Source organism: Pygoscelis adeliae, unplaced genomic scaffold (assembly GCF_000699105.1).
Source record: "Pygoscelis adeliae isolate BGI_AS28 unplaced genomic scaffold, ASM69910v1 Scaffold290, whole genome shotgun sequence".
NCBI lineage: Eukaryota > Metazoa > Chordata > Aves > Sphenisciformes > Spheniscidae > Pygoscelis > Pygoscelis adeliae.
In genome coordinates this window covers 213,962-226,590 of record NW_008823965.1, presented here as the reverse complement: position 1 = coordinate 226,590, position 12,629 = coordinate 213,962, and the positions used below count along the sequence as shown (strand labels likewise).

General features: G+C 44.0%; 2 protein-coding genes across 2 annotated transcripts in view; one reads left to right on the top strand and one right to left on the bottom strand.

The window, feature by feature from the left end:
* TEX14 (testis expressed 14) overlaps positions 1-6,208 on the top strand; it is a 33,161-nt gene extending 26,953 nt beyond the window's left edge. Inside the window, exons 25-31 of the mRNA XM_009323804.1 lie at positions 358-429; positions 1,239-1,316; positions 2,836-2,953; positions 3,157-3,252; positions 4,256-4,365; positions 5,671-5,728; positions 5,917-6,208. Of these exons, the coding sequence (XP_009322079.1) occupies positions 358-429; positions 1,239-1,316; positions 2,836-2,953; positions 3,157-3,252; positions 4,256-4,365; positions 5,671-5,728; positions 5,917-5,950 (566 nt within the window). The 3' untranslated portion in view covers positions 5,951-6,208. The remainder of the gene's footprint in view (positions 1-357; positions 430-1,238; positions 1,317-2,835; positions 2,954-3,156; positions 3,253-4,255; positions 4,366-5,670; positions 5,729-5,916) is intronic.
* Positions 6,209-10,038: 3,830 nt separating this feature from the next.
* Positions 10,039-12,220, bottom strand: LOC103917109 (pinopsin-like). The gene is given in 6 exon segments (XM_009324217.1): positions 10,039-10,173; positions 10,633-10,836; positions 10,838-10,885; positions 11,098-11,267; positions 11,873-12,019; positions 12,022-12,220. Coding segments are annotated over 6 exon segments (903 nt in total).
* Between the last annotated feature and the right edge of the window lie 409 nt (positions 12,221-12,629).

Here is a 12,629-nt window from a genome sequence, read left to right as displayed (position 1 = left end):
TAGAGATAAATATTTTTGCACACAGCTGTGTATTACTAGCGGTAATTAGGTTACGGATTTTGTCTTTGCACCTGCAGACTAAGAACTCTGACCTGTAATCAACCTACGTTTGAAGTGTAAATATTACTGGCCTAAAGTTTGCAATACAAGATTGAGAACTGAATGTGCAAGTCTAGCTCTAAATGATTCTTCCATGATTAAATCATTTAAAGATATTTGATAAAATGTGAATGAGCCTGGCTCGTGTAGGTTGATAAATGAAATATGTCAGCAAGATGCTGACATAATGTAAGCCTATGTCACAGTTACTAAGGATTAATCACTGCTAATTAACTAGACTTTTTTTTTCTATCTCAGCACTCTCACAGGCATCTAACAACTTCATTGGTGAGCTGCCTCCACCAGCCCAAGAGCTGCTGGATGAAATTGGTAAGAGGCACTTCACCCAAAATGGTAAGAGGCTTGCCAGCTGTGTTCAATCAGGATTTCTCCCAAATCATTCACTACTAAAATACACAAGAGCTTCCAAATTAGTTGCGGTCAGGTCAACGATTAGGAAGTTAGGCATCAACAGCTTCAATAACTGGCAGTTATTTAAGTTAGTCCTTGAAGTTTCTGCATTTCATGTAATGGTTAGTTGCCGCTGATGACAGCAGCTAGCCTGTTGAGTGCAGATATAATTTAACACTGAGATTAATTTTGTGTAGACTGAATTTTTCAAAGGTGTCCCAGAGCAATGCATGTTCTCCATTAAAACAAATGCAAGCCAGGCAGCTGCATTCCTCAGGTTTTTTTGCAGAGCTTAGTCTCAGTGATTTGTTTCTTTTTGTAATCGCATCTTCAGACAGAACACAGTGTAAAAACTGTATTATTTTTATGGGGGTGTGTTACAGAAGAATTTCCTTTGGTTATTCAGCTATAAACTCTTCCTAAACTAACGCCAGCCATTGGGATGATTAAATATATATAGGTCCTATGCTCTTTCAGAAATGAGGCACCCAGATGTATTCTGATAATTTATTTCCTCATTCACCAAAACAAGGACATGTGGAGACTGGCATCAAGTGAATAAATCATGGGCAGAGACAATTTGTAGGATTAATGTATGAAATAATTATAGATTATGTAAAGGTTTTCATCTAGGTTTGGATGGATAAAGTAATACGGTACTTTAGATTGTATAGAGTCAATTTAGAAAGAATATTTAGATCAATAAGGAAATATGCTGTTTTTAACAGAATATTTAAAGCAGCAAGATTCCATCGCTCAAGACTTTAAAGAGAAGGGATTGAATGACTGCGGAGTGCAAATACATGGTCAGTTGATCATAGTCCTAACATAGAGATTGCAAATAGACAATTACTTTTGCAATGCTGCAAAATTACTCTGACTACTTGTCACTGTATGTTCAGCTATAGGATAAACTTCGATTTTTAGCTTTTTTTTGTATTTGTGGTTCAGTAGAAATTTGAGAGGATTCTCCCTTTCTTGGTAAGGTTATATGCAGTGTTTTTGCAAATAGCATCCCCTCCGCCAGTGTTTGCTGTCTTTCTCTGTGTATTCACTCTCTAAAGGCTACGGGGATCTGGTGTGGAAGGCTTGCAGGTCTGAACTATCAGAATTAATCTTCTACTTTTATTATGCCACTGTAATGTATGCTGTGTTCAAACATAAGTGATGAAACCCACAAAAGTATAGATGGTGGGCAGCTGATGTAAAATAGAGATGAAGTTTCCATTCTGGGAGGGTTGAAAAAGTGGCCAGTGCACACTAACTGCTTCTGTTTCTTACTCATCATAATGAAATAATGCCTCTGATCTCATGGTGTAAGAAAATAGCATCCACTGGGGTAATCAATATTGTATTTCCTGTTCTTTTACAAAGATACCAAAGATAGCAGTAGTGAATCTTTGTGGTTCTGAAACTGCAAATAGTAATAAGTGGGAATAATTTTTAGATGTACAGCAAGTAGTATCAGAGGAGCAGAAAACCTAGATCTCTATAGGCTCTGCATTTGTTTCCAATGAGTCAGAAAGAGAAGAGCAGTTTAAAAAAAAAAAAAAGAAAAAAAAAAAGGCAGAACATGAGTTAGTCTGTGAAAAGCTAAATAGCATAGTCACTTGAGAATGATACTGCCACTTGTTTGTGTTATCCTACAGCTTTGTTAGATCTTTTCCCATTTAAAATCGTTACCCAAAGGATAGAAGCTACCGTGACTTTATTCATAGGAGTATCTTGTTTTTAGGTGGTAAGGAATGCAGCAGCCTCTATTGCTTGCTGTTTAATCACTGTGGTTTTGTTGTATTTGCATAAAGTACAGCTATTTCAGACTCCATTTTTGTGACAGCCTACTGCTTCCTGCTTATCATAGCTTAGCAGAAGGTGGCTGAATATATTCACATGCTGTAGGGAACAGAACTTACTGAGATAAGTCCTGGGGGGGGGGATATCATTGGATTTTGCTAAGGAGGGTAACAAAGCTAACATCCACAGGTTTTCTTTTGATTTTTCTCCCATATCTAGGCTTGTAAGGGGAAAGATTAAAGATTAATTTCCACATGCATTTTTCATTTTAGTATGAAGCAAAACGTTCAGTCCTGTAAATCTAAAAATGTGTTACAGTAAAATATTTATCTAGGTCTTGCTACTGGCCACCTTTGACTGTAGATAATGTGAATTTGCGTAACTGGTAGAGAATCAGATTAGTGAGGAAAGAGTAATTGAGAAGTGGACAACTGGAAGTTTCCCAAGTGCAGTAAATAATTAATAAATTAAAACGTGGTTTTATCTTCCTTCATACCTTTGATACTAAAATCTTTCTGTTTATGTGACTAGTTCCTGATCAAATTAAAATGGAAGACAGAGAGTCAAAACAAGAATCTGAGAGAAATGAGAAGAGAAATCATAGTTTTTGGACTACGGAGTCATTTAATCTAGCAGAGGAAACAGAAAGGTATGAAAAAAGGATGGTAAGGCATGTTTGGCTTTGAGTTACAAAGATTTAGAATAATGGTTCCAGTATATTGTAACAAGATTCAATGCTTACAGTAAGCTAACTTTTCCTAAGAACCCTGATAATTATGACTGTTTGGTTTTTTTTTTTAAATGCATAGTATTAAACTTGTCAGCATCCATTTTAAATCTTTTATTCAACAGGGCTCACTCCACTCTTGATGATATTTTAGAAAGAATGCTCCATGCAGTTCCGGGAGATGAGGAGATCCGAGAACAACCTCAGGGACACAGTCTTGGGTTAGCTGATAACTGATACATTGTTCCTAAGTTTATTTTGTTTATGTTCTGTGTACAGACCTATGCAGGACTTCTCAGAAAATGTGCTGTCACTCTTCAGGCAGTAGTGTGTCCGGGAACTTGCCTGGAGACATCAATCTGAACTCTCCATGCTAAACTGAGAGGGAAAAGAATGTTTTGCTAATACGATTTCCTGTAGGTGGAAAGCAAATACTTCCATAGGCTTGGAAGGCAGTGCATAGTCTTCACAGAAATCGGAGATGATTTGACAGAATGGTGGATTTTTTGAGATAGAGAAGAATGTACATTAAGAGAACAGAATCATGAAAGTTCTTTAGAAAGACTTCAAAGAAGAGTTTGGGAAGATGGTTATACTGTCATGGCAGTATAGGAGGAAATGAAGAAAATGACAGAAGTCATATATACATCACTTCAAGGAAAAGATTCATAGCCCAAATAATTTTTTTCCTCTTAGAACCAAAGATCAGAGCCTAGTAACTCTGAACAACTCCACAGTAAATGCCAGTGAGCAGTCTTAAGTCATTCCTAACATATATCTTACTAAGGAACACATGACATTCTTGTGTTTGGCATCAGGATTTTATTTTTTTTTAATTGAACACAGAAGGCAAATGTCCTGATAACCAGGAGGATCTTGTCAACAGGGCAGACCGATTCCTGCAGTATATATAATGCCATGTTCATAAATGGCTTGATCCAAAGCCCATTCACGCTTGTAGTCAGACTATGTTTACTTAATGCTATTATGTAAGGAATCATTGGAGTCTGTGTATGGATGTAAAGCTAAAGCACATCTGTAGTCTTGGGGGGGGGAGAGGCATTTTGTTTGGGGGTTGGAGGGGGCAGATGCCCATTATAGGTCAGAGTAAAAATAAAAAGGCATCTAGTGTCTCCAGAGGCTTCTGTTTTAGTGCTCGGTATTCATCCTGTCTAAAAGAAAATACAAAAAATTGGGATGATACAAAAAACTCTGTCATTCAAGGGCTGCAAGCCTGCAAGATGTGGAAGATGTTGGAAGGAAGAAGGGAGTAGAGGAAGGCGGAGCTGGGGCCAGAGGCAGAGCGCCAGAAAGCTGTGCAGGGAGTTCAGAAGGTCCTCTTCGTCTGTAAAGCTACTGGATGCTGTGCTGGGCAGTATTGCATTTATTATATTGTTAGCACTGAATTTGTTGAGCTTGCACAGTCTAGTTTTGTGGTTTTCTTGATTTCCCCCATCTTGGTACTGTTTCTACCCTGTGCTTTTAAAGGAGAGGAAGCTGCTGTAGACCAGAGACACTTGAAAATTTCCTAGTTTTTTTGGTCAGTTGAGACCGACAGCATTGGAGATTTGCTGGAGTTGCAGAGTGTCTCTTTCATAGCGAGAGTGCAGTTTCCTCTACTGGCTTGAAAGCACTGAAAGACAGCTGATAATACTGTATCTGTGTCTTTTTTAGTCCTCAGCCTCTCTGGCTTAGGCATCTAAATGCTTCACACTGTAAGGACTTTGGTTACTAGCAGTGTGGTTTGGTATGTACCTGTGATGTGTATGCCAATGCCATCAAATCCCTTAAACATCTGTTCAGTCTCGTCTCCCCTGGCTTTCCTTTAATAGAAACTATAAGTAAGGAAGAAGACATAAGATAAAATAGAAGTGTTTCCTCTGTTCTGTAAGTCCAAATATCCATTAGGAACTGTCAAAGATGACTGGTATTCTACAGCTAAAGTAAAAGATTGCCATTTTCAACATTTCTCAAAGGTGTTTCTTGTTACAGGGAGGGGGCTGACATACTTGTATTAAGTTAATGTGCATTTAGTGCTATGCAAAATATATGAAAGAACGGGCATTTTGTCTCGAAAGAAAAAGGCAGTAGCCTTTCATTTTCAGAGAGAACTTTAGATTTTTCAGTGTGTAGCACAAGATGATTTAAAGGAGGCCCCTGTTGTGGGCATTTAACACTTCTACAGCAATCAGCTCTACTACACGTTTTGCTTTCCAGTTGGGCACCCAAAGTTTGAAATGTCCCAAATCACTAGTTACTTTTGGAAATGTTGATGGTAATTTTTAAACCCAGAGATCTGGAGATAACATTATTGTGCTTTTTATTTGCACAGCATTAGCATATATGACCCTATTTTCTGTCAGACTTCTAGAAGAACTGAGCCGGTAGGAATTGGGCTTCAGGTTTTGAAAACGGAATGATTTCTGATCACAAAGAGGGTCCTGTGTAATGCACCCAATAGCAACAGAGCTGAGGCTGCACTTGTAATCAGAAACCAACTTAATGGATGTAGCAAAGAGATCTGTAGCGCTTGATTCAGCATGCTGCTACGTGCTGACAAAACTAGAGCTTTCTCTTTGAAGTGTTGTGTGGCTGTATATGTTCTTCTTGGTTCTGAGCTGAATTTACATGTTTTTTAGACACGCATCCTGAAGATCAGAAATCCCACTTACAGGAACAGCTGTCTTCACCATTCAGGTGAGCCTCTCTGTGAATTAAATTGGGCTTTTGGTAGAAATTTGTGTATTCTCTGGCTGCATGAGATACATTCTTGTTTTCCATGCTGAGGAGGCGAAAGAGGCAGTATGAAATCCCATTCCCTTCAACCTGTAGTTTGATATAAGAAAATAAACAGCCATGTAACCTTTTTTTCTCCCCCCCCACAGGATAATTGTTTTGGATCAGAGCTCTCCTACATGATTAAACTGGATGGTGAACAAGTTCTAAGATCACCTGCTTCCTGCTGCTTGTACAGTATACAGCCTGAGAATTGCAACCCTTTTTGGCTACGTAACCAATTGTAAAGCTCAGACTTCCTTTAACTGCAGCAGCAAGTACAGAAGAAAATCTAATGCTCTACTTTGTAATACAGTTTGTACTGGTTTTACGCCATCATTGCATGTAATGGCAGTATCAATAATATCGCAGAACTGAACTGTTCTCTGAATATAACATCCTTATGAAGCTGGGTTTTTTTCTGCGCATGCACGCTTTCAGAAGCTAAAGAATTTCTTGCTCTGTTGCATTATGCAATTTTCAGTGTTGGGGACAAAATGATTGTAATTCTGTGGACTGCTGTTACTGCTCAGGCATGTAAATCTTTCCATGCTGGAGTGTGGAGCACTGTTACAGCCCATGTAGTGTATGTTTTTCCTTGCTCATTAAATTTAACAAGGTAATTTCTTGTTTTCTCTTTTCTTAGTGCTTTTGTGATCTAGCGTTGAACTGATTTGACTGATTAAGGGGATTAATTGCTGTGCAAAAAGCTAATGAGGAAAAGGCAGTGTTCTCCAGAGACTGCAAATGCAGCAATACATTCCCTGCCAGCATTAGACAAGAATACGAGAAAATCTGGTTAGTATTACGAAGATACCTGTTGTTTAATTAAACCACACTTTTGGTACGGCTCACCAAAAAAAAAAAAAAAAAAGTCCCTGCATATAATCAAGCTTTGGATCAGGATTTTGATGGGCACAGCAACTTCATATTTAACTTCTCTTGTGATAAATACTGTTCAGGTGCAGCAGGTGAGAAGACTGTCCTTGTCCCTTTTTAACAAACACTCCCAGCTGGGTGTACCACATGCTGCTCTTTCATGGCTGTTCATTTAGGGAAATGCTGCTTATCTGTAACTGTTAGTTAATTTGGTTTAACAATATCAATAAAAGTTTCCAAGGTTATTGTGCTGCCATGTGGTGGTTCTTCTGGTTTTGGAGGTTCTTTTTTGGGGTGGTTCTTTGGTTGGTTTGGTTGGTGGTTTTTTTACTTGTTATTAATTATGTTTCCCATCATCAGACTATGTATGCAACTAGATGCCGATAGAGCTACTCCAGGGAAGATGGTGCAAGCTGGCAGACGAGGGGGAGCTTTCTTCAGAAAAGATCAAGAAAAAAATAAAAATCTTTCATCCATTTAGTCACGTCATGGTAGTGCTAGAGCTAGAGCAGAAGCGCCAGCAGCAAGGAGGCTGCAGTCTGAGTTCTGCACCTCAGGCTGACAGCAGTGCCAGTGCATGGGAAACGGGGCTCACTTTTCTGCGTTACACAATTCTGTCCAGGCCAAAGTTTAATATTTTCTAACCTGGGCTCATATCGACTGCAGGTACCCGGTTTTCTGCGCGCGTGAGTTCTGTATCCTTGCTGCAGGCAGAAGAACGTTATATTCTTGATAGAAGCTGCTGGAACAAGATCCTACTTTACATCGGCCGGGGGCTTTGCAAAGCGTTGCGTTACCCTGCAGCCTGTTGCGAGGCACGGAAGGTAATGGCAAATGCATGCCAAGGCCAAATGGCAAATCTGTTGTGCCATTCTGTCCTTAGTGGCTTGTGACCCATAACCGACACATAGCCGAGGGTCATTCCCTCTCGCTTTGGGCAACGTTTTGTTATGTTTCATAGACTTGCTTAAATAAAAAGTAATTAAAGCTTGCAGGGCTGCAGCGGTGTGGTGGAGTGGAGCAAGCGCACGGGCATTTTTACAAGCGCGTAATTATACATCACTTTGGTTTGTGACATGTGAAATCTCCTTAGCTTCTTGCATTTCTTTTTCTATTTTATCTGTCAGACCAAATGGTGAGCAGAGTGTGAACCATTTCCCTCTTTTTTTTTTTTTTTAATCTTAAAGTGGAGAATTTTTATTTCTGTTGGTAGAGAGCCTTTCAAGTAGTCCCATAGCCTGTCTGCTCTCCTTATCGAGGCCAGAACGCAGCAGTTAGAGACTGCAGTTTTTCAGCTGCTTGTACTTTTCCAGATTTAAGTTTAGCATGAATGTAAATCATCCTAATAACACAAAGCGTGGACACAAAAGCTGTAATTAACAGGAACAATTAAACAAGGACCAGCGAAAGACAGCAGAGAAGATCAGAGGGGGCCCATCTAATGCTGCTTTTTAGCTTCCCAGAGACTGAAAGACCAATTAATTAAATTAAAACAGTGATCCTGAGCTGTTCTAATTCCTCTCTGAGCCGCTAGCGTGCGAGCCATTTTGCATGCAGGAAAGCGAGCAGAGAGAGGAAGGTGGGGACACGGGTGGGGACACGGGGATGGGGGCGAGGATGGGTGTCCTGTCCCCCTGCACCGGGGACGCGGCCCTGCCTGTAGGTACTGTATTTCTCTGGAGGTGCTTGCAGGACCCTGCGGTAAATTTGAGTGAAGACAAGCAAGAAGAAAAGCAAATGTGTGTTCCCTAAGCAGCCGTGTTTCAGCTCCCTTGTACCTGTCATCGTACTGGTCTTAGTTTGGGGATTTTTGTTTTGTTCTTGTTTTGGAGCAGAGGATCTCGGGGGAAAAAGCCCTCGGTCTCCCAAATCTCATCATCATCTGTGCCAGTCCAAATTGCCTTTCTGGCTGCCTATTACCAGGTGGTGGACTGCACGCTAGCGAGGCAATTCAGTGAGGTGATGAAGTATTTCTCGCGCTGCTTCTCTCTAACCCCTTCATGGGTTTGCTGCAAAAGCTGTGGAAGACGGTGGGAGGAGGAGAGGAGCGAGGCGTGTTTTGGGATCGGCCCTGTGGGCAACATGCAATAGAAACAGAACTGCGGAGGGGAGAGTGAACCTTTAAATCTCGTCACTGTGGATCAGTCTCCTCCTTGAAAGCAATTTCGGTGTTCAGAATCAGATTTCGAAAGACAATTAACTATGAAGGCAGACAAGCTGCTGATAGCATTTTTTAAGACAGAGGAATTTGATAAAACAGAGTCTCGGGGGATTGCTCTCTGCGGTATTGTCCTGCACTTAGAAGCCTTATCCGTAGGCTCCTAAACCGCACAAGCTGCATCGCAGCCCAGAAGTGTAGTTGCAGCTGGTGCAGATAAACATTGCATTTTGAGATTCACGACCAGGTGTGTAGCTGTGGAACCCCAATGGAGGGGGGTTTGTCTTTTATTTTTTTCTTACGGGCTGTGGCGTCTTTTGCTTTCTGTTAACGCCCCGGCCCTTCGGGCAGCAGTGGCTCTGCTGTGCCTTGCCCTCGGGGCCTGTTACAACCTGCGTTTTCACCCTTGGTGGGAAATCAGTGGGTTTAAGGTCTTTCCTTATTGCCTTAAATATTAAAAAACCATACTGAATATCTGAACTGTTTGTTTTTTTTTCTTGCTATCTGTTGTGATGGCACATGTGGCACTTGCCATGAGAGAAGACGTGCCAGTGAAAGGTAAAGTGTTTTCTGTCGAACCCTCTACCAGCCAGTAAAACAGATGCATATGAACTTGTCAATGTTCATTAATGTTTATTAACGCAGTCTGCACTTCAACGTACCTGCTGGATTTTTGCCAGTTTCACAGCGTGACCTCGAACTTCCCAGCGAGATTGGGCAATGCAAATAGGACTCGGCCTACCCAGGGATGGCGAACGCGCGGCTCTGTCCTACGGGCCGCTTTGGAGGTGGCGTCACAGCGGGAGCGTGTTCAGCCTGACGCCGGGGCTGAACAGCGACTTGGGATGTTTTGCATCGAGGAAAAATTACTGTTGGGTTTTTTTTGTTCTTAAAAGACTCCTGATTCCCCGAGGTGAGGGGCTGGAAGGGAGGCGTGTTTTCTTAGGATGGCAAAATAAAAGTTTGCAGTTTATCCCATGACAGGGTGGCTCCTCTCCCGCAAGAAGATGGTGTCGTGTCTTTCTGGGGAGCACCATGAAGGCTGCTGGGGACCTCTCTAACCAAGAGCCACCCGCCTCCTGGGCATGGGGAGCAGCTACAGCACCGGGCCCTTCTCTGTGCCCGTGTTGAACGAGGCTGGGTGGGACAGGCTGAGCCCGAAGCTGACATCGGTGCAGGCGGGATCTGGCAGCAGTCAGACAGGGCGAGACAGCGTCACCCTATTCCGCAGCCCGTCTGCAGCGACGCCTGTGGGGGGGCCGGGTGCAGCTGGAGCGGTTTTTCCCACCTCCCAGGGGTGGTAACCACAGCACACCATTTTCAGCGGCAGCTCTGAAACCGAGCAGGGAAGGGACGGGTTACGTGTCGTGGCAGAAGCTGGTGTCCACCTCGAGACGTGGAGGCAGAGGCTGAAGGATGGACGTGTGTTATATTTTGGGTGAGATCTGTATCAATTCCCAGCCCAACTCTTTGCAGACCCTGGCAGTTTACTGACAATAAAAGTACCATTCTGTTTGCTTTGTGTGTTCAATGAGCAGTTTGTGATCTAAAATTAGGTTGCCTGACCCCATAAAATCATGGAAGCAGAAAATGAGCTCTTGGTCAGGTTCGGAGGCTGCTCCCTCCCTTTCTATTTTATTCCCCCAAATCTTGCTGCTTATACAGCAACTCCCCGATCAAGCCTGCGCCTGTGCTTCCAGATAGGATGGATGGTTCCTCCACACTTTATGAGGCCATTAAGTTGTTCTCCAGAAGCCCCGGTGAAGCTGTGGTTCCGTTAGCTAATGGCTTTCTCTCTCGCCTGTTTGTTCATGAAGATGTAGCTGATTGGGTTGTAAACCGTGGCGGTCTTGGAGAAGTAGGGGGGCAGGGATGCGAGAGCTGGCTGGCTGGCGATGTCTTTGTTGGCAGCCACCACAAGGGCAAACGTGGTGTAGGGCAGCCAGCAGAGGAGAAAGGCCACCGCCATCGCAATCACCATGTGCGTCACCCCCCCGCTCCGCCTGCTGCGTCGTGTCCATTCCCTGCTGCTGTGCCGCAGCCTGCGGGGAGTTTTGAAGAGACAGAGATGCCTGCGTAACTACTTCCAACAGGACTTCCATCCCTTAGGTGCCCTGACATCAGCGCCAGGACGTGTCAGCTCCATCAACTGTCACAAAAGCCTGCCGTGAGGCTCTTCATCCTGATGGAGATGTGCCTTGCCAGCATTTTGTGAGCGGAAAACCATTAACTCACCTGTACTCGCCGCACTTGCCGCTCTCAGGGTCATCAGCAGATTGGTGTAGGAGAAGAGAATCAGGCTGAGGGGCATCATGAAGCATGTGACAAACAAGGCCAAGATGTAGCTGTTGTTGCTGCTACCGGTTCACCAGTTGGACCTGCAAGAGGTTCTCAGACCTGGAACAAATAAGTTTTGAAACAAGCCTAAACCGATCCTGGGCTTGGATAGAGGCTCAGTAACGGGCTCCAAAATAGCAAGCGCTTGCGCTGCCCCCCCTTAGTGATGCTGCCCAAGCACCTCTCACTTCTCCATCCCCAATGACCTGGAGATCAGCCACTACAGTTTTTCTCATGGCAGGGAGGGCTGTGAGGATATTTGGCCCTTAAAAATGAAGTTGGCAATTGGGTATCTGTGATGCATTGTGGTTGCAACCACAGTTTCTGTGCTGGAGTGTCCTCGACAGAAAGTTTTGGGCAGTGTTTCATGTGTCTGTTGCACACACAAACATCTGTGTGCTCACACAGCAGCCAGCACCCACGAAGCACATCCCAAGCGAGGGCTCCCTGTGTGCCCAAGTGACATTTCCCTCCCTATAAAGACCAACACAGAGCGTGTGGTGACCTGGCACAGCCAACCACCTACTTGAGTCTTCCCTGGGCTAAAGAATAGCTGAAGGACATGAGTTTTAGGATGAAAGCATGGCCTTTAGGAGAAGCAGCAAGTTGATGAAACATTCCCCAAAGCATCTTTGCTAAATGCAATGGCACCAACCAAAGACCAAGACAGGTCTCGAGATTCGTGTCCTTACCTGTCAGGGAGACCACGAAGGCCTCCAGCTCGCACATCTGTTTGCCGAACATGAAGAAGCCATTGATGTTGTTGGAGAAGCTGACGGGGCTGCCGCAGAATGCCACCGGCAGGTCGGCCACGGCCAGGTTCACCAGGATGTAGTTCGGGGTGACTGGAGCTTCTTGTACCTGATGGAAACCATGATGACCAAGCCGTTCACAACCAAGGCAGAGACCACAACGATGCCCATCAGCACGGCCACCGGCAGGTACGTGCCCTGCGGAGCCTGGTGGGGCCACTGGGGGCTATCGAAAGGACCCAGGGTCCCGTTATTTGGGGGTTGCTGCAAGCTGCTGGAGGAGCGCATCGGTCTTCTTCTGGAGCACCAGCACCGGTGGAGCTGATGCAGGTACTCTCCCCTCTTTATAAAGCAGGAGGGCCTGGCGCACCCCGGAGGAGCTTTGCATTAAAATACCTTAAGCTTTTTTTTAAATCTGCAGGGTTTGTCTTCCCACCCTCCCTTTTTATAGTCAGCTCTTTATTCCGGAGGGGATAAAGAGTGACTTAAAAAAAACCCAGCTGATGACTGAATGGTGCGTCATTTAATTGAGTAAATAGATTTTTTTTTTTTTTTTTTTCCCTTGTGCCTCCCACCTGCCTCCCCCCGTAAGCGTAACCCCCGGCCCAGCCTCGCGGCCCGGGACCGGCCGGTTATTCCCCGTGCCGTGGGTTTTCTGGGCTGCGGGCGCTCCCCTCCCATTGACCCGTGCACGAGC